The 18252-nt window shown below is 45.0% G+C and overlaps 4 protein-coding genes across 4 annotated transcripts; 1 reads left to right on the top strand and 3 right to left on the bottom strand.

Annotated features, from left to right (window-relative positions):
* Positions 1 to 958: 958 nt before the first annotated feature.
* Positions 959 to 4319, bottom strand: LOC124684573 (homogentisate geranylgeranyltransferase-like). Its single transcript, XM_047218853.1, has 14 exons — positions 4277 to 4319; positions 4096 to 4152; positions 3098 to 3137; positions 2793 to 3027; positions 2617 to 2700; positions 2413 to 2487; positions 2238 to 2321; positions 2043 to 2132; positions 1856 to 1957; positions 1673 to 1768; positions 1530 to 1601; positions 1309 to 1404; positions 1098 to 1202; positions 959 to 1000 (listed from the first exon to the last, which is right to left on the bottom strand). Exons 1-14 carry the CDS (start codon positions 4317 to 4319, stop codon positions 959 to 961), a joined length of 1221 nt encoding a protein of 406 aa, XP_047074809.1.
* A 709-nt stretch (positions 4320 to 5028) lies between these two features.
* LOC124664780 (lysosomal Pro-X carboxypeptidase-like) lies at positions 5029 to 5605 on the top strand. Its single transcript, XM_047202221.1, has 3 exons — positions 5029 to 5100; positions 5188 to 5343; positions 5429 to 5605. The coding sequence occupies exons 1-3, from the start codon at positions 5029 to 5031 to the stop codon at positions 5603 to 5605; spliced, it is 405 nt and encodes a 134-aa protein (XP_047058177.1).
* A 1157-nt stretch (positions 5606 to 6762) lies between these two features.
* On the bottom strand, positions 6763 to 8011 carry LOC124701494. The gene is made up of 2 exons (XM_047233570.1): positions 7008 to 8011; positions 6763 to 6904 (listed from the first exon to the last, which is right to left on the bottom strand). Exons 1-2 carry the CDS (start codon positions 7959 to 7961, stop codon positions 6878 to 6880), a joined length of 981 nt encoding a protein of 326 aa, XP_047089526.1. The 5' UTR covers positions 7962 to 8011; the 3' UTR covers positions 6763 to 6877.
* Positions 8012 to 8242: 231 nt separating this feature from the next.
* On the bottom strand, positions 8243 to 11990 carry LOC124664790 (two-component response regulator ORR22-like). The gene is made up of 6 exons (XM_047202232.1): positions 11898 to 11990; positions 11033 to 11190; positions 10743 to 10924; positions 8774 to 9221; positions 8598 to 8674; positions 8243 to 8284 (listed from the first exon to the last, which is right to left on the bottom strand). The coding sequence occupies exons 2-6, from the start codon at positions 11178 to 11180 to the stop codon at positions 8243 to 8245; spliced, it is 897 nt and encodes a 298-aa protein (XP_047058188.1). The 5' UTR covers positions 11181 to 11190; positions 11898 to 11990.
* Between the last annotated feature and the right edge of the window lie 6262 nt (positions 11991 to 18252).

Consider the following 18252-nt stretch of genomic DNA (forward strand, 5'->3'; position numbering starts at 1 on the left):
AGAGAGGAGGAATATACAGTAATTTTGGAGCATGAAGATGGTTAACATGTTTACAGTGAATTAAGGGAATAATTTACATTGCCCACTGGTTTCCATGTATCTTCATGGCCATTTTAGTTAAAATCGCACGAGGTCAAACCTGAATAGCCGTTCCATAAATATGGAAACATGTATTATTTTTGAACATTTTCGATGTTGCTCGGGTAGTGAGACGCCAATCAGGAATGCCTAATTTGCCAGGCGCAACTATTTTCCACCATGGGCTTTCTTCGTGCCTTTACCATAAAAGGGTGCCCTTAGGGTATGTCTGTACTAGTATAAATTCCCTTGGCGCTTCCAAGAAGATGTACCTTATCCCTGGCTCCATAAGTTGAGTGGTTTTCATTATACCAGTATTATTGAAGTTTGTAGTCAGTGAATGATTCTGTCGGGTTTTTTTTTTTTTGTAATGTGTTGCAACTCATTGAGCAACATAGCTTTGGAAGGTAGCCATTATGTTAATTGAAACGCAGGACACAATATACATAATTCGAGAATGCCTCTCTGAATGCATTACTATTAATTGATTTCCGATTTTTTATGTTTGTTTTCCCTTTTTAAATAATTTTTCAACTGAGGATTTTACGCCCAAATCGAACATAAGGGAATAAAAATAATTTCTACAACCCCAGTCATCAGTTTCCGAAACTCAGTATACTAACTTAATTTGCATATTAAACGGAAAACATTGTATCCCGCTGAATTCAAGAAATGACAGTGTCTCTCTGATAGTGCACAAAGTGAACATCTATGTCAGATTAGTGAAGGGACTGTGTCTGAATTACACGTTCAACATTTGCCTCTTCCTCCCGAATATCGAATTTCTGATGATGAAATAAAAATACAGACCAAGCATTAGCCCCCACCTAATTTGCTCTACATGCGTACATAGTTCAGAAATGCCGGCCCTTGTACATTCTCATTGTACAAATGGTATAAGAAAATACTCTGCATAGAATAGCTGCGTTCAAAAAAAAGTGTAAATAATCATTAGAGATACATAGCAAAAGTCATGGCTGACAGAAGGCACAATATAAGCCAGCAACTTCATTAATTACCTTCCAAATGAACATGTAAAATGATGTGACGCGCGCTTGGTTCTCAACTTCAAAGTGCCGTGCCCTCTGCCAAAGCGTGAAAGCAAGCAGGCCATGGCCGGATACCTAGATGATCAATGCATTGCACATGTGCAACAAAATGATAATATTTACTTATAACTTTTTTGTATTTCTCTCTTATTTTGGAAAACTTTGAGAATGGATGGCTCACAGTGATGATCTTCTGAAAGAGATTTGTGGATGAAGCCCCTACCAGAGTGGCAGCCCCATAGGCTGTCAACAGTATGCTTATACATAGTTGATATACCTAGAGCAGAAAAAACGAGATCAAATTTGCACTAATTTACACTGATATTTGTTTTTCTTGAAAACCAAGTCAGTGAAAGGTAGAAGCAGTGTTTTTATTTTATGGTTGAAGATGTATGTTCTTACTCTGTGAGGGCCCAATTTCACACTCAAGGATTGGATGCCAAAATCCCGGTCTCCATCAATATCAGGAATATCCTGAAAGCTCAGAATATTAGTAACAATAATTTTGAGGATAACAAAACATAAATTAATTGGATTTTAACTACCTTGAATAGAGCTATGACTGCAGAGAAGCAACACATGAAAAATGTTGCAAAGACAAGTGATTTTGTTGGTGCCAAGGGCCTCATCAGAACATGATGCTGTAAATGAACCATCAAACGTTAACCCAAGAAAGCCAAATCAGTAAGGATTGGCAGTGCCATGAAGATGTGGACTGCGCTGAGTACCTGCATGTGTGCAAAGAATGCTAACTGGACCAGTATAGCCCTCACAAACAGGATACATGATGCAGCAAGGAACGCGTGCCGTTTCCACCGGAGAAACGGAGCCTGGAAAATATTTAATATGAAAAAAAATGCTCATAACTTGATGCTTGATGAAATCACGGAACTTTGGAATTTAAGTGCTACTTACCTCAATTGAGTATGCACTTCCAAGGATGAAGCTGACAATTAATGCGCACATCAATGGCGCCGATCCAGAATGTATTCCGATGCTAAAGCTCTGAAAATAAAATTTACAATATATAATGTATCTAGACCCAAAGCCTGTGCTTTTCTCACACTAGAATGACCTGCTATTTTTCTTGTTGTGCTGAACATAATATACCATGATCAAGAATATGAGTACTAAGAATACAGCGGTTGTTATGGAAAATTCCCCAGCCGCCAATGGAAGGCCTGGCTTGTTGACCTCCAGAACAAAGTATAATTTAGTCAGTGTAATTCCATGTTAACACATGAATAACAGTGTTGTCAAACTGCAAGAGAGAAAAAAATACTACCTTATCAATCTGGATGTCAAATATCTGATTCAGTCCTACCACATATATGTTCATACATAAAGCCGCTGCCAAAGCCTGCAAACGAAAGAAAAATTTCCGTACTTTTCTAAAACTAAAGGTGTAATTAGATTGTAATTTGACAAACCATTATGTATATTGCTAGAGCATACATAGTACTCATAAGATATTAAGAATTTACAATACCTCAAGATATCCTCGTAGTACCGTCATGGTAAAATCATCTAGGCCCTTCATTGGCAGAAGAGACACTGAAGTTATACCTATTATCTGAAAATGCATGATCCACAAAAAACAACGCATCAGTCGGTATGCATCCCAAACTACACATGTAAATTTCAATCAGTGATGCCAGAGCTCACAGTGCCATAGATTGTGTGTGGCCTGCAAAACTGTTGGAAAGCGAGCAATTTCTTTGAAACTTCTCCACGGATTTCCTCAAACCTATTCGCGTCGAGATGGTGCTGATCACGAGCAACCTCGCTGCATCCAACTTGGAAGTCTGGATGATCATCTGCACACTGCCTCCTTCTGATTCTTCTAGGGCTAGTAGCTTGAGAAGTGGCACTGAATCTATGCCTGTCAGTAGTAGCACTGCTGTTTGCAAACAAACCAACATAAATCAGAAAGATGCAGATAAACCGGATATCGAAGACGATTTACTTGCCTTTGAGATTGGGCTGCAAAAGCTTCCACTGCAAATCGGCCTGTAATTTGCAAAATCAAAGGCGCAACAGATTTTCACATTCAGTCATATATATGATTGATTTGGAGAAAAGGTAGACTTCATAACATGTACTATTTGAGTAAGAAATTACACACATTTCAAGCAGTGTACCTCCTCATACACTGTTATTTTATTGTAACGAACTCCAATCGAAAACAAGGCATATTCCAGCTCTTCTACATAAAAAAATTGTGGTTCTATATACTATGTAGTTGAATTTATAGCAACCATTTTGAAACATATGCCACTCTCAAAAAAGAAAAGACACATTTTTTCTTTTCTCAGTTGTGCAATCCCTGAATCATTCCATCCTGGAACGAGGATTACACCATCTGGTTCCGTTCAGAGTCCCAATTGTCTGATTGCTTGCAATCAGCGAATTGATGAGGTCACGGTGCCAGAGTTAGCAGAAGCACTAGCCATTCGGTGTGCAGTTACCCTTGCCCAAGAGGAAGGTTTGAATAGCGTCATCATCGCCTCTGATTGTCTTTCTGTGATCCAGCGGATTACCTCCTCTACTCGAGACCGGTCAAGGGTTGGCGTCGTCGTGGAGGACATTAAAACCCTGGCCACTGAGTTCTCGTCTGTGACTTTCAGTCATATTAGTCGTTTGCTTAATACCTCAGCACACATTTTAGCTCGTAGAGTTGAACTTTTTGATTTAGTTTTCTTTCGTGACGCTGCTCCGGATTGTATCCGAGCTGAGCTTTGTAATTTTGATGTTTGATCAATAAAGTGCTGAGATCTCAAAAAAAAAAAATTCCCCCTTATTTTTTTTCACGAAAACGCAAAACCCTTGCATTTCGATGCATTGATAGAAAAAAGAAGGTTATTTTTCAGTTCTCCATTTCCTGTCTTGAAATGCTGATTTGTACCCAGTGAAAATAAAACAACAACATGGAAATCACAAAGAAACAGATCAAAAGCGTAAAATATACCTGGGCAGGATAATCTCGTCGCTCCCAACTGAGCCCTACATCTGGGCGCTCTCCTATCTGCATCACACCAGACGTACGAAACGACGGCAAATGAAAAACCCCCGATTCAATTCAAATCTAATCTAATCGAACGCAACAATCAATCAAGAGAGGTAGTTCTGATCGAAGAAACGTGATTTACCTGTTAACAGCTGCGCCGCCGGCGCCGCCACGGTGGCCTCCATCTTCGTGGTCGCCGGCCGGCGACCTAAACGAGAAGCCGGGAGGACGGAGGAGGAGATGGCATCGATCATCGGTGGGGAAGTAGACGACGACGAGGGTGGGGTTTAGATGGGTTTCTTGCTGATTAATTGCATGGCGTGCGTGATCCAGCCGCATGCCGATGTATGATGTGCGCTAGCTGGTGACAGATGACGCAGGAGTGTGGACGACAGGCAGTGTGACGCGCTGCGACGACGAGTGGCAATCTGACTTGCCAAAACTGAGACGTGCCAGGGGTGACTATGCTCATGGGCCTACTCTTGGAGTATTTCGTGTACCGCTCTTCTCTTGGAGCCATGTTAGCCACCGCCATCAAGGCATCACCTATGTGCACACATCTTGCTCTGACCATCTACGGCGTATCGCTCCTGGCATCGACAGTGCACGAGGTGTCAGTGTAACTGTGTAAGCCAGAGTATTTCCATCCTAGCATCGAGGCAAGAGGTTTTTGGTCTTGGCCGGAAATTCGCAGGTCTACCTCTAGCCGAAAACTTTAGGGTCTAACACATTTTTTGGCAACTCCGCTGGAGACGAAGCATTGTACGGTCTCTAGTCCATTCTTGATACAAGGAAAACATCACCAAGAAGGCTTCAATCTAGAACAATAAGATGGATGATCGATTCTCTTACCTAGATGCAAATAGCCCCTTCGTTGGTGCGGTCGGTCAGACTATGACGATTAGCTCTAGTTATCTTCCATATACCGATTTCCTGGAGAATCTGCCTGCCAACCCTGTCAAGGAGGTTCGTCACTTTGACCTGTTTTACAACCCCATAATACTTTTGTCTGTATTACACAAAATTATTAACCTCTTATGAATTTCTCTGCAGATGTGCAAGATCATCGACGCTTTCCCCGCGGGAGCAGACGTCGTTGACAAGGCCTTCGCAGCAGCGAGCCTGTACTACAATTACACGGGTGACCAGAAGTGCTTCAAGGTGGAGGGTGAGGATGACCCCCATGGCCTCAGCGGCTGGGTCTGGCAGGTAGAGAAACCTGACAGGCAGTACTGATATTCACTGAAACTCTGACAATATCATATATGTGTTTCCTGAAACGAATTGTGTGTAGGCCTGCACCGAGATGATCATGCCGATGAACGTGTCAAGCGAGAGCATGTTCCCACCATCCGGCTTCAGTTACGAGGAGGGGTCCGAGGAATGTGTCGAGAGCTACGGAGTTCGGCCGAGGGATCACTGGATCACTACCGAGTATGGTGGCACCGAAGCAGCTTTCGCCCGCTTATAAATAGCGGGGCAAAGCTTTGGTGCCACAGTATGGTGGCACGTAAGTATTCTTTGGGATTTATTATACTGATGATGAGATATGAACCGTCAGTACCAACAATTGTTGGGCTGCAGTCTGCAAGTGCTCACCTGGTACTGTGCTACCGTTGGCAGAAAATTTATCAAGTTCTCAAGAGGTTTGGGAGCAACATCATCTTCTCCAACGGGATGCGTGGCCCGTGGAGTCGAGGCGGGTAAGATTAGAAGAATTACCATCTCAATTATTCATGTTGATGAAAGTAGTTTCAGTCATTCAGATAAGACGTTAACTACAGTAAACATTTATAATCATTTCTTTCAAATTACTATCAGGGTTCTCAAGAACATATCATCCAGCATCATTGCTCTCGTCACAGAGGAAGGTAAACAGTTCCACAATATGGAGAGCAAAAATATTCTAGAACTGGCTTACTCATGGTTTACTTCTTGTGATGGTGGTGTCCAGTGGCTCATCATCTGGACTTCAGGTCTGCAACCAAGGAGGATCCAGACTGGGTGGTAGAACAAAGGAGGCAAGAAGTTGAGATTATACAGGGGTGGATAGATCAGTATAACCAGGACACTGCAGGAGATGTCGCAGTAAGAAGGCAGTATTTGTTTTAAACAGTCCCATGGAAAGAAATATTTGGCTCCATACAAAATACAAAAATTTCCTGTGATTTACAGGGTGATAGACAAAGAAAATTAACATTAGTGCAGCTGCAAATTCAGTAGCTTCGGTCACCCAACATCAGAAATTATAAAACTTGAACAGTCACTTTTGAGACTGATGTGCCTATATATGATGTGCGGGTGCAATGCTGGCCATGTTTTTATTTGCAGGGGGGTCTCAGGAATAGAGGCAGCAATACAGCATTGCACTGATAACAAGTACATGAAAATGGTTCCACATGACATAACATAAACTTATTTCCATTCTAGAATATGGAAGTCTTAGTACAACCGGGGCTCTGCATCTACGATGCGTATAGCCAATTATTCCACACGTCCTCTTCAATTTTGGCAACATAAAGTTATTTTATGATCCTTCAAACACAAGGACTAATTTAAAACAAATCTGAAGTAAAGTAGAAGCCCACACCCTGCTTCTAACTACCTACTACAATTCGGCGTTTTTCGCACAACTCCGCAGATACAATGTGCAAGAACCATGGGCTGATGATCAGCATCTGGCCTGCACAAAATGCGGAGACATCTCTGGCGCAGGTGGGGCGAACAAAGGGACTAATATTCTTCACCAAACAGCATCTGGATTGAAATCCTGCAGCAAGAAAAGAAGTTCAGATTCAGATACACCTGACATGCTTAGCAAATTCATATGCAGAGCCTGAAAAGTAGGCAGAGTGAATGAGAAAAGTTGTTACCTGACTAGCCATGCTGGCAAAAATATCCTCCAGGAAGTTAGAAGTGCTGTAAGTTGGCTGATGATCAGAAGCTTGCCACCCAGCTGGATCATCTTGCACAGGTAGAATGCCAGATGCACCCTCCCCTCCATTAAGCATCTGAGTCTGCGGCGCGACAGAGCTGCCCAGATGGCCAGGCAATGCAGAGCTGCTGCTTCCACCACCATTAACCATCTGAGCCGGCGGCACAACAGAGCTGTCCAGATGGCCAGGCAATGCGGAGCTGCTGCTTCCACCACCATTAGCCATCTGAGCCGGCGGCGCGACAGGGTTGCCCACCTGAAGGTTAAGCCATGGAGAGCTGGTGCTTCCCCCATTGACCATCATCTGATTCATTGGTGAGAAGTTGGCATTGGTCATCTCCACTGGCGCTGCGTTGCTTGCCATGTTGAATAATGGCGTCATCTGCTCACTGTAGATACCCACTGATGTGGTGTTGTTGATGTTGGTCCCTGCCATCTGATTCTGCTGCTCATTCTGAAACACGGCCATCTCGCTAGATGAGGGTGCAAATATTGTCTGGTTGATCTGGGGGAGGTTGACGTTCACCTGTGATGATGGGAGGAGAGGTGCTCCAACCATAGAACCAGCAAAACTTGATGGCGCCACATTATTCTGCCATGGATTGCTACAGTTCCCAGCAAGGTACGGGAGCTGGGTGTCGCCATGCGTGCCCATCGCAGAAGGTGCCATGCCCATCGGACCGGAGAAATGGCCGATCTGTTCTTGAGGTTGCACCGGGAACTGGTTTGCAGGTTCTAACTGCCCACCATTTGGCATTTCTGCTGCGGCGGAGTAGGTGCCAGGATGGGAGGAAGGCACCACGCTTGTGTTCACCTCCATCAGTTTCTGACGCAGGACGCTGTCGTAGGCTTTGCCAGAACGGAAATGGATACGAGGAAATGCATCCTGCATTGGCTGATCTGATGTGTCTGCGAACAGGCCGACAGGAGGACCCGAAGCGTGGCGGCTTCCTCGTGTCAGTGCATGAGGCCACCATTGCCGACTGTGCCCATGGCCCGGTTCCTCGGGCTGAATAGACAGACCGTGAGGTCCTAATATTGATGGAGGAGCTGCGTTGAGATTGTGAGAACCACAGGGACAAAGGGCTGATGACGGCAGGACTCCATGGTGACACATGCCCATGTACGAGGCATTTCGCTCGCTTTCAAACGAATCACCCATATGATTAGGCTTCATGGGGTCATCGGTGACCCTCTTCGAAACAAGCGATATTTCTGAAATGACAATATATATGAAAGAACATATATGAGATTCATGCTCATAGGAAAGAAATGGAAGGCATGTGCGAAGCAAAAAAGATATGATGGTGTTACATTGTTTCAAAAGCCCTAGACAATGTTGGGGGCTGGGGCATGCAACATATCAGATATATCTCACATTTTCACAAAGGAAGCATTTTTTTCTTACACACATCTAAAAGATGCATGAATGCATCACTAAAGATTGGACTAATAAACGTTTTTTTAGCCTAGAAATAATATGAACAGAAGCATATTAGTGAAGCATAAGGATATACAGAAGTTAAACCTGTAGGTGGCTTGCAACGTTCTCCCTACTAAGGTTATGGACATTCATCATTTGTAGTATCGTCTTTGGAACCGCCCCTGCATTTAGGTAATCATAACATTTAATTAAAAAAAACCCAAGAACCGTAAACAAATTTTTTTGGTGAATAAGCAATGAAAAAAATTGTGAGATCTTACTGTCGATGCCGAGTCGGTAGACAACTTCCAGGAACCTGTTGTGCAGCTCACCGGTCCATGACACCCTTGGTTTCTTCCAGGTGTTCCGCCTTCTTCCTCTGTTGTCATCATCAGAGCCTTCTCCATCATTTCTCTTCTTCTTTGAGCACTTCTTTCTCTTTGCGCCACCCTTACCAATCACTGGTCGTGCCACCCTCTGATCAGCATCATCACTGTCACTGCTGTTGTGGATCACAGCGACGTGGTTTTTCCTTACAACATGCTGCCATATGTTTCCGATCTCCTTGATATCCGCGGGTTTCACAATATAGTCACATGCCCCATGCTTTATCCCCTTGTACATTGTTGCCTTTTCTCCATTCACAGATAGCACTGCATGACATATGGCCCGAAATTTAGCTTTGGACTTTGGAAATTTTAAAACTATAAAACTTGAAATTAAATTATCCTAATGGTTCCAGATCAGATATTTGAGTTTAATATTTGTAATGACCACGGAATTGGGGAAGCAAATATGTTACACATGATGGGAAAAACTGCATCACAACAACGGTCAGTTTTATGCATGCTTCAAAGAAAAATAAATGGGGTAAAGTTTACATACCCAACAGAAAGAATCAGAAATAAGGGGCAAAGAAGTAACCATAACACAATGCATATATAGAAACCATCACACCATGTTCATAACTTCTAATTATTGATGAACGATCAAATACTGGTATTGACCACCTTTTCCCCCCTAGCCTATTAGGTAGTAGCTATCATCCCAAGCAATTTTCTTATTCATGTAAAGCGGTCATCTAAAACTCAGGTTTTGTATGATTAACTGCATGGCATACAGTTTGATTATTAAAACTTAGACGAATAAATATGTGTTTTAGTTAAATTTTCTTTAAAATTGATGGAACTGCAAATTTATATGTCATATCCACATGGTAGATCCAGTCAATACATCTACATAAAAGTGGTACTCCTACTTTATATGTTATTCTCAGAGTAAATAGGTTTAAAGACCATCAACTTGTGTCACGTGAGGTATAAAAACTGTCTCTTTTTAAGCATGAATGTAAACTTAGTTGAAGCGGAGACTTTAACAATTAATTATTGGAAGATCCATCATTAGTCCAACTGATACCACATGTATCTATTTATTTCCATTTTTGTACGTATGATATAAAATTGCATAGTTCATGGATTAGGTATAAGATTAAGACAAGCAAATTATCTAGAATTACATATCTTGTACCACACAACCACATGAACCGGTACCCCTCCCCCACGTAACTCATGTGTCGCTTCACCTCCGCTCTACTAGCCGTCGGATCTGACTAGTGCACGGTTAGATGGGACCAAATTGGTTCGGGCTAAAATTGGATTCTTTTCAAAAGACTGGGATCCTAATCTTGTTCGGGAGGCTCCTCATATCAGCTGCCACCTCCTGTACTCCTAACACTAACCATTATCGCCAACTCCTCGCTCGTCGACCGTCATGTCTTCTACCACCCCACCCTCACCACCACTATAGCCGGTCCCGCCACCATCTAACCCATGTGCCAATCGACCTCTCGCTTGGTTCCCCGTTAGCCATCCGAGCTACAAGACGAATGGTTAGATGGGACTGTATTGCTATATGCCGATAAAGATGATGCATTAGATGGGACCGCACTGCTCCGTCGATAAACACGATGCTTTCGTTTGATAATAAGTTAATAAAATGTTGAGGTTGGGGTTATGTCCCCATTTCGGGAAAAAAATCGTTTGATTTTCCCTACCAAAACTAGGGTGTGTGTGTGTGCAACAACACATATACACACGTGCTTCTATACCACTCAATGCATGTACTAGTACCATATATGGAAATATTGCCAAACCCATGCGCGAGGACTATAAACGTTCTTAATTACCGTGAGCTAGCAATATCAACCGAGACAGGAAATAAAAAGTAAAACACTCGCTGGCAAAGCTAGACAAGTGCAAGAGAGAGATTAATTATACTGATGATCGGCAGATCCATCTCGAGACCGATGAGCTCGAGGAGCCGGAAGCCGTCCATGTCCGGCATGTGCACGTCGGTGATCACCAGGTCGAAGTGATCCTCCCCTTTCTCCCTCAGCAGCTTCAGCGCCGTCCTTCCGTCCCTCACCCCCGTTGCTGCATCAAACCCAAGGAAACAAGCATGGCAAGGATTACTCCTATCTTCGATCTGGTTCTAATGGGTTAAGGCAAAAGGAGAGGAGGAGGCAGATCGAGAGCGCTCACGCTTGTATTTGCACTCGCGCAGAACGGCCTCCAGGACCCTGAGGCAGACGCGGTCGTCGTCGACGGCGAGCACGCGCAGCCCCTCCGGGAAGTTGTCCTCCTCCACCGCTGCCGGTTCCTTTCCATGCCTTCGGTCACCGCTGGCCATGCCTTCCAGTCTAACAAACATAATATACAATGAAACAACACCCATAATCAATCAAACACATAAAAGGAAACAACACCCAAGATCCCGGAGAAACCCAAAGAACAGCACACCTTTTCCAACCTTCCTCTAATGGCTGCCTCGTTGCAGGAAGAACAGTCTACTGGAGAGAAAGCGGAGAGCACAGTTGGATGGTCTGCAGGACGTGCGGGGAGCGCAATTTATAGGGCCGGGTGCTCTGGGGAATCGCGCTGGGACTGCGGTCCCCGAGAGGGAAGGCGCACGCTTGCGCGCCCCGTGCCGCCGCCAATCTTCTACTCCATAATTTCTAATTTGTAGCGTTACAATTCAACATCTGGTGTCCGTTTGCGCTAGGGGCACCGAAACCTCGGGCACGGCTGCTGGTTTTTCGCATCAAACCAAAAATTGGGAGCGGCAGTGAGATCACCCGCGCGCTGCAACGGATGGCTCCTGTTTTTTTTTTTTTTTGAGGAAGAACGGAGGGCTCCTGTTCGTTAATGCCAGCAGATATATAGAGAGAGACGGTCAGACCTTCCTCCAATCTACCATCATCAATGCGGGATGAGTGGGCCTAATTAAATTACACCTACCTTTTTTGTTTTACGTTTCTGGGTCTTTTGGTAAGGCTTGCCCCTTCGTTTTTTTTTAGCTAGTGTTTAGGAGGCATGAGATCAATAGTGCTAAGAGCCTAAGACTTACGCCCTTTTGGTTGGCACAAATAATTTCACCTCCCGTGAATTTTAGGCCATATTTGCTCCACCTGACCTCCACGTCATTGCGTAAGTGCTTCCCTGTAAAAAACCATCCGTAGAAAATTGCCAAGTCAACAGTAAAGTTCATAAGCTTACGAAACAAATGTTTGGTAGAAAATTTCTTCCCAAATCAAAGATAATGGACGTGTCCATACCTTCAGGCCAAGCAAGATGCAACGAACAGTTGGAACCCATTATGTTTTAGTTCTGACTAATTGACTGCCGGGAGTATTGCCAGGACATAAGCTAAAATGAAGAGATATATTGTCTTAATTCCCAAGTTGGTTTTTCGGGTGAATCAGATAAATTGTATTGGTAAATGATCAATCCAATCTTTCTTAAGTAAACGGTATGTGCCACGGCATACCCGGTGATATAAATGATTGCATGAAGTCAACGTAGCGCATGAAAAATGAGAAACGACAAAAACTCCGTACGGAGTGAAACACCACTAGAAAATGCGAGGTTGCTCCAGACGGCATATGTTCTCGGTTGGTACCTTGTTTTCATTGGTTCAGAATATGGCGGGTCCATAGGATTCATATGACATTTTAATAACACAGTGCCAAATACTGAATATACGTTGTACGGCCAAAATCTCGGGAGAGAGAGAGAGAGACCTTGAGTTTGTTTTATACTTTCTCTCCCCATGTTTATCTTGCAGCGGCGGCCCAACCTAGACCAAGCAGCAGCACGAACTGATGTGATGCATGGTGAGCATGATCCAAGGGACGGCGCAAACACCGGGAGCTGAGGCGACGGCGCGAGTGCGGGCGATGCAGAATGAGGTCGGCACCCGTGAGGAAGGTAGACGGGGTGCTGATGATGGTAGGACACAGATAGGTGGTCGGTGAGGGAGCACCTGGAGGAAGGGTACATAGCCCCACCGAGGATGACGATGAAAATGATTTTTTCCCCAGATAGCAGGGTATTGCCTGGCTTTATATATATAAAGCTCTAGGGCACCCAACAAGAGTTTTACACCATCGAGTTTTAAAACGGTTCCAGCACACAAAAACCAGAAGAAACCAAGTTCTAAAAACAATTGTGGAAGCAACAAAAGGAGTAGACATCGCAGGAGCTGCGAGACATGGGAGGGATAAATTTCTCCCCTTCAAGGGCACCATGTATGTTGTACTCATTAAATACGAAAATTTAACGAGAAGAATACCATGCCACCACATTGGTGCTACAACTAGCATGGACCAAAAGATTTTGCAGCTCCGCTAGGAGATGACTCTATGTTGGAAACGCCAACTCTCGTCCGCTAATATTACAATATTTGTTAATATATTAACATATGTTCTCATGTTTTTTTTAAATATTCCAGATCAACGATATCCAATGAATTACCAATAATTTTGCATTGTTATTTTGGTTGGCCGAGACCTGCATAGTCCAAATCAAAGATTCCAAGTTATGGTGTGGGTAACTTTTGAAATAAGTGGCCCAGTTTTGTATAGAATAGTGCAAGTTCATATTAATATTTAATACCAACACCATTCTCCACCCTGCATAAATTGTACTGAAGCATACTACCGTATTCAACTTAATTCAACCTTTGTAGTTTCCTTGCCACATTCAGGCATAGGTACATGTGTGTGTATTAGAAGAATCTGTGTCCGGTTGGGCTATAGTCAGTGTTTGTTTTACTTCTATGTCAAAACTACAGACATATTTGGTTCCGCCATTCAAGTACTAATGTCCTACATTTAATAGCAAGGAAAGCATAATATTTAACAAATATTTGAAACATTCAGAACAAACGCTCAGATCTGAATATTTAGTGCATTTTTAAACAATCATATAAAAAAGGCAACCACGGGCGCGGCTTCCCGCGACGCTGAAGCTTACTTAGTTTTCCCTCCAGTCCGTTTTGATTGATGCGAGCTAATTAGCTATTCAACAGGACACCTCCGTGAGCTAGCTTTGATTTAACAGGAACAAAGGGAGTACTTAATAAAAGGGTGTAAGTTTGGTTTTCATTTTGATTTTTTTCCAATTTTATCCTATTCACATGAACACATAGAATAAAACTCAGTATATCAATAAAGCTGAAAATGACATGCAGAACATCACGATTCTTCAGATCAAGAAAGGGAATTTAGAGCTAACTGATGCAATCAGCTGGCACATGTAAAGGAAGTTTTGTTTCTACTAGCTTAGGGGAGAGGAACATACCAGTTGACAGCAGACTAGCTTCCGTGCGCTTGCTGCTGCTTAGCTCTTCCCCTTCTACTTGCTCTTCCAGCCGCTCAGCACCTCTGCGTCCACACGGACTCATTGACACGAGGACGCGGAGCGGGAAGAAGCATGGCTTATAAGGAAGGAAAATGAGAAAATTACTAGAGGGCAACATTGTGAGGAACCAGAGTGTAACAAGAAACAGGCATGCTTATTGTTCTTAATCAGGTCGGTACAAGCTAGGCTAGAAGTCAGACATCCAAAGGTGAAAGTTGCTACAACTTAATGGGCTAGAGTCACAAGTAACAAGAACATACCTTCATCGTCAGAATCAAATTAAGCTCCCAAGTACTAATACTTGTGGCTACTACTGTCGATGCTGAGAGGAATGCGCGCAGTTGGACCAATTCCTGGTACTCATCAACAGCCTGGGTAAAATTGTAGTAGCAGATAGACACTCTTCATGAAACATCATGCTCATTAGCACTGTCAACCAGCCCTTGTACCCCTCAATCCCACCTCCATCAGTCACCACATTCCGCCTCCACTAGGAACACCGAATGCCGCACGCCCTTGATGCTCAGTAGAACAGCTCAGGATAGACCCCGAAGCGTCGCGGGTCGACCAGCTGGAGCACGTGCCCGAATGCGAAGAGGTCCGGTCCGGGTGGCGGGGGCAGAGCGTGGCGCGGAAGTCCATGCCGAGGCCGAGGCCGAGGTCGGCGCGATGTGGGCGACCTTGGACACCAGGAGGCTGCGCCGGGTTGTCATGAGGAGGCGGGGGAGCTTGGCGGCGAGGGTAGGCCCGAGGTCTGCCCCGCGCAGGGCCAGGGCGGCGAGCGCGTGGGTGAGCCCGACGGAGAGAGTGGAGCCTGGCGGTGGGGGCTTGGAAAGAGGCGGAAGAGGGTCGGGTAGCGGAGCAACAAGGGACCAGCTAGCGGGCGGGCGGCCGCGCCGGCGCGGGAGGCCGAGGAATCGGCGGCAGCGGCGGAGAACACAGGATGCTCAATCCCGACCGGCGGCAGCGCCCCATTGCTCACAAATCAGGGATTTTGCTCTTCACAACGCAGCTAGAGCAGAGCTTTGACCCTTCTTCTCTACAGTCTATGCATTCCCCTCTTCCTTTCTTTGACCCTTCTTCTCTACACTCTATGCATTCCCCTCTTCCTTTCTTCATTTAGAGCATCTCCAACACTAGCTGGCCCGCTCGCACTGTGAGATATTTTTCTCTACCAAAGATGATAAATTACAGCACGGGTGTAAAAAAAATCCTTCACCGGGCCCTCCAAAATACAACGCGCGCCGCCGTAAAAACAACTTTGACACACTACTATGCATTCAGCAAGATCAAATGCTCACATAAATCATCCAAATGGACACAAAGTGCAACACACACAACATATAGTTCAACAACCACACACAACATGACGTAGTTCAACAACCACATACAACATATAGTTCAAATGGACACAAAGTGCAACACAATTTGCATATCACAAATGCAAGATAGAATCTCACACTTCCGCATTTTCCAAGTCATCACCATCGTTTGCTTATTCTTCATCGACACCTTGGCTTGAAGGAGGAACAGTAGGATCCATAGAGGCCACGAATCCTCTCGGTGGTCCTCCCATGGCTCCATAGACACCACTCACCGATGCTCCCATGGTCCCTCCAAAGACTCCTCCATTGTTTGATCCTCCCATGCCGGCCATGCCTCCAATGCCTTCCATGCCGGCCATGCCTCCCATGCCTCCCATGCCTCCTCCAAACATGGACATGCCTCCTCCAAACATGTCGGTCCTGGGTGTGTTCATGTTGGCCACCAACAATCTCTTTTGGCCAACACTTCGTCGTGAGCAAGGTTGATGTACCCTTTTTGCCTTTCATCCAAGTTGGAAGTGTCCATCAAGATTTCTCTCTTTCTCCACTAGTCGTAGATGCTCCTCATTGGCTTGCTTCTTCTCCTCCAAAGCTAATTTCCTCTCCTCGTTGGCGGCTAGTATCTCCTCCAAAGAGGCTCTTTGAGCCTCCATAGCCTCTTTCCCCAAGTTTCTTGCAACCTTCCTATCTTCATTTACTTGGAACCGTGCATTTGCAATCCTATCCAAAGCAATGGCTATGTCATCATCTCCGGCCTTCTTTCTCTTCATATGTTTGGCGGCCTTCCTACCAAGCACATTCCTCCTTGCATTGGTAACCGAGTGACGAGTGGAGCTTCTCTTCTTGCCTTCGTCACTTGAGTCATCATCATCGATGATTGTTGCGTCACCGGTTGCATTGGCGACCATGGTTGCCGCATCCAATTTCCCGCGGGTCTTCAATTTTCCTCATTTCCTAGCACTTCATAGCAATGATGCATCGTGAATGGCTTGTCAAGAATCTTGTTGCATTTCTTGTTCTTCTTTCCCACGTCTCTAAACAAGCCTTGAGCCATAGAGTTCTACAAAGCAAACAAAAGAGAATAGATGAGCCATATTGAACGACAATCGTCCGTAGAGATGATCAACGAAGTAGTAGAATTGCTTACCCTATCGATATCATTTGTGCCACTTGGGTTAATGACATCCACATTGGCTTGCACGCCCGCCCACTTTTGAAAATTGGTGTTGATGCCCGACCAACGAGACCGAAGAGAACGCACGCTCCGCTCATTCCCACTTGTGTTGTTGTCATCGAAGTACTCCTTCATCCTTATCCAATAGGTCTCTCTTGTTTGATCAGAGCCGGTTGTTGGATCCGTTCCAATCGTCAACCATGTCTTGCAAAGCAACTTGTCCTCCGCTATGGTGTAGTTCGCCGACCGACCGGTAGGGCGCGGTTCAGTCAACCCTTCTCCTTCCTCATCGACATCCTCATATTCCTCCTCTTCAACAATGTCATCATTCGCAAACAAAGATCCAACATTCATTGCCTCCATTAAAACCGCATCATCCACTCTACATTGCAATAAAATTCTTGGCTCTCCGGCAATGTATGCAGCTAAACTAAGATATCGATAAAAAAAATGTTCTTTACGTCTCCGACACTTCATCGAACACCATATGCGCACCGGATGGGTCAGCGGACGGCGGCGGCGGCGGATGATTCATTGATGGAGCCGGTGGTGGAGGTTGCACGCGCCGAGTAGCTATCGCCTTCCCTTTCTTCGGCGGTGGCCTGTCGGCACCCGCCGCGGGCGATGAGCGTTTGGCCGCGGGCACCTTTCTCTTGGGCGGCGGCCGCGCCTTGCCGGGGGCCTGCGCGGCGGCGGCGCTTGTGTCCAGCGTCGGGCGCGGCCGGAAGAAGAGAGCTCGGGCTGCGGTGTTCTCGGCGTCGGCGCCACATCTAGGGTTTCGCGCATGGGGCGGCGCCACGACGGCGACGGCGGCGGTAGGTGGAATGGAGTAGGGAGGGGTCGGAGGGGTGCCGGAGGTTGCGTCCATCGCCAGAATTGCCTTACTTGATCATTGTTGCTTCATGAAGACTCACAAATGCTCCCCCATATACCATGATGGAAAAGCTCCATTGATGCACATCTTCACATGTCCATTATCACCAAATGGACGACAAGCTTAAAGCATATGACCCTCTTGAGATGCTCAACTTACACTTGCCCAACTCAACCTTGATGACGATCACCACTTGATGTCATCCTCTCATGGGCTATATGAGATCTCACTTTTGATGCATGCCAATGGAAAGATACCTAACCCACATAGACAACACAAGGGCACATATATGATGGGTTAGTTCATGAAGCATAATTGACAAGGCTTACCATACCACATGACTTCACGTGGCACATTCTTCATGCTTCATGTGTTGACCAAACTCGAATCTATTCTTCGTTCTTTCTATTGCTCAACCTTGTATCTTCTCATGCTCTATCATACTATCTTGAGGTGTATAAAGAACTCTTCATTTGTTTGCATGCTCTAAATCTTAGTCAACCATGGCTCAACTCATGAGCCTATCATGACACCGACTTAGAGCCATATCTTGAGTTCTTCACTTGGAATCAAGCACTCAAGATCTTGATCGTTCATTGTTTATCAAATAAGCTAGAGCATGGCTAATATTTGAGTTCCACATAAGAACTCCAACTTCATTTCTTCTTCTTGATCATATCACATATAT

Source organism: Lolium rigidum, chromosome 1 (assembly GCF_022539505.1).
Source record: "Lolium rigidum isolate FL_2022 chromosome 1, APGP_CSIRO_Lrig_0.1, whole genome shotgun sequence".
In the NCBI taxonomy this organism is placed as follows: Eukaryota; Viridiplantae; Streptophyta; class Magnoliopsida; order Poales; family Poaceae; genus Lolium; species Lolium rigidum.

Coding starts and splice junctions, on each gene's coding strand:
- LOC124701494 (XM_047233570.1), bottom strand. CDS start 7,961: ATGCAGGATGCATTTCCTCGTATCCATTTCCGTTCTGGCAAAGCCTAC. Junction 6,905..7,007: donor TTGCCAGCATGGCTAGTCAG/GTAACAACTTTT, acceptor TTCTTGCTGCAG/GATTTCAATCCAGATGCTGT.
- LOC124684573 (XM_047218853.1), bottom strand. CDS start 4,319: ATGGAGGCCACCGTGGCGGCGCCGGCGGCGCAGCTGTTAACAG. Junction 3,028..3,097: donor TTTGCAGCCCAATCTCAAAG/GCAAGTAAATCG, acceptor GTTTGCAAACAG/CAGTGCTACTACTGACAGGC. Junction 2,322..2,412: donor TTGACATCCAGATTGATAAG/GTAGTATTTTTT, acceptor TTTGTTCTGGAG/GTCAACAAGCCAGGCCTTCC.
- LOC124664790 (XM_047202232.1), bottom strand. CDS start 11,180: ATGGCCAGCGGTGACCGAAGGCATGGAAAGGAACCGGCAGCGGTGGAG. Junction 10,925..11,032: donor GCGCGAGTGCAAATACAAGC/GTGAGCGCTCTC, acceptor GGTTTGATGCAG/CAACGGGGGTGAGGGACGGA. Junction 9,222..10,742: donor TTAATCTCTCTCTTGCACTT/GTCTAGCTTTGC, acceptor TGGAACCATTAG/GATAATTTAATTTCAAGTTT.
- LOC124664780 (XM_047202221.1), top strand. CDS start 5,029: ATGACGATTAGCTCTAGTTATCTTCCATATACCGATTTCCTGGAGAAT. Junction 5,101..5,187: donor CTGCCAACCCTGTCAAGGAG/GTTCGTCACTTT, acceptor ATTTCTCTGCAG/ATGTGCAAGATCATCGACGC. Junction 5,344..5,428: donor TCAGCGGCTGGGTCTGGCAG/GTAGAGAAACCT, acceptor AATTGTGTGTAG/GCCTGCACCGAGATGATCAT.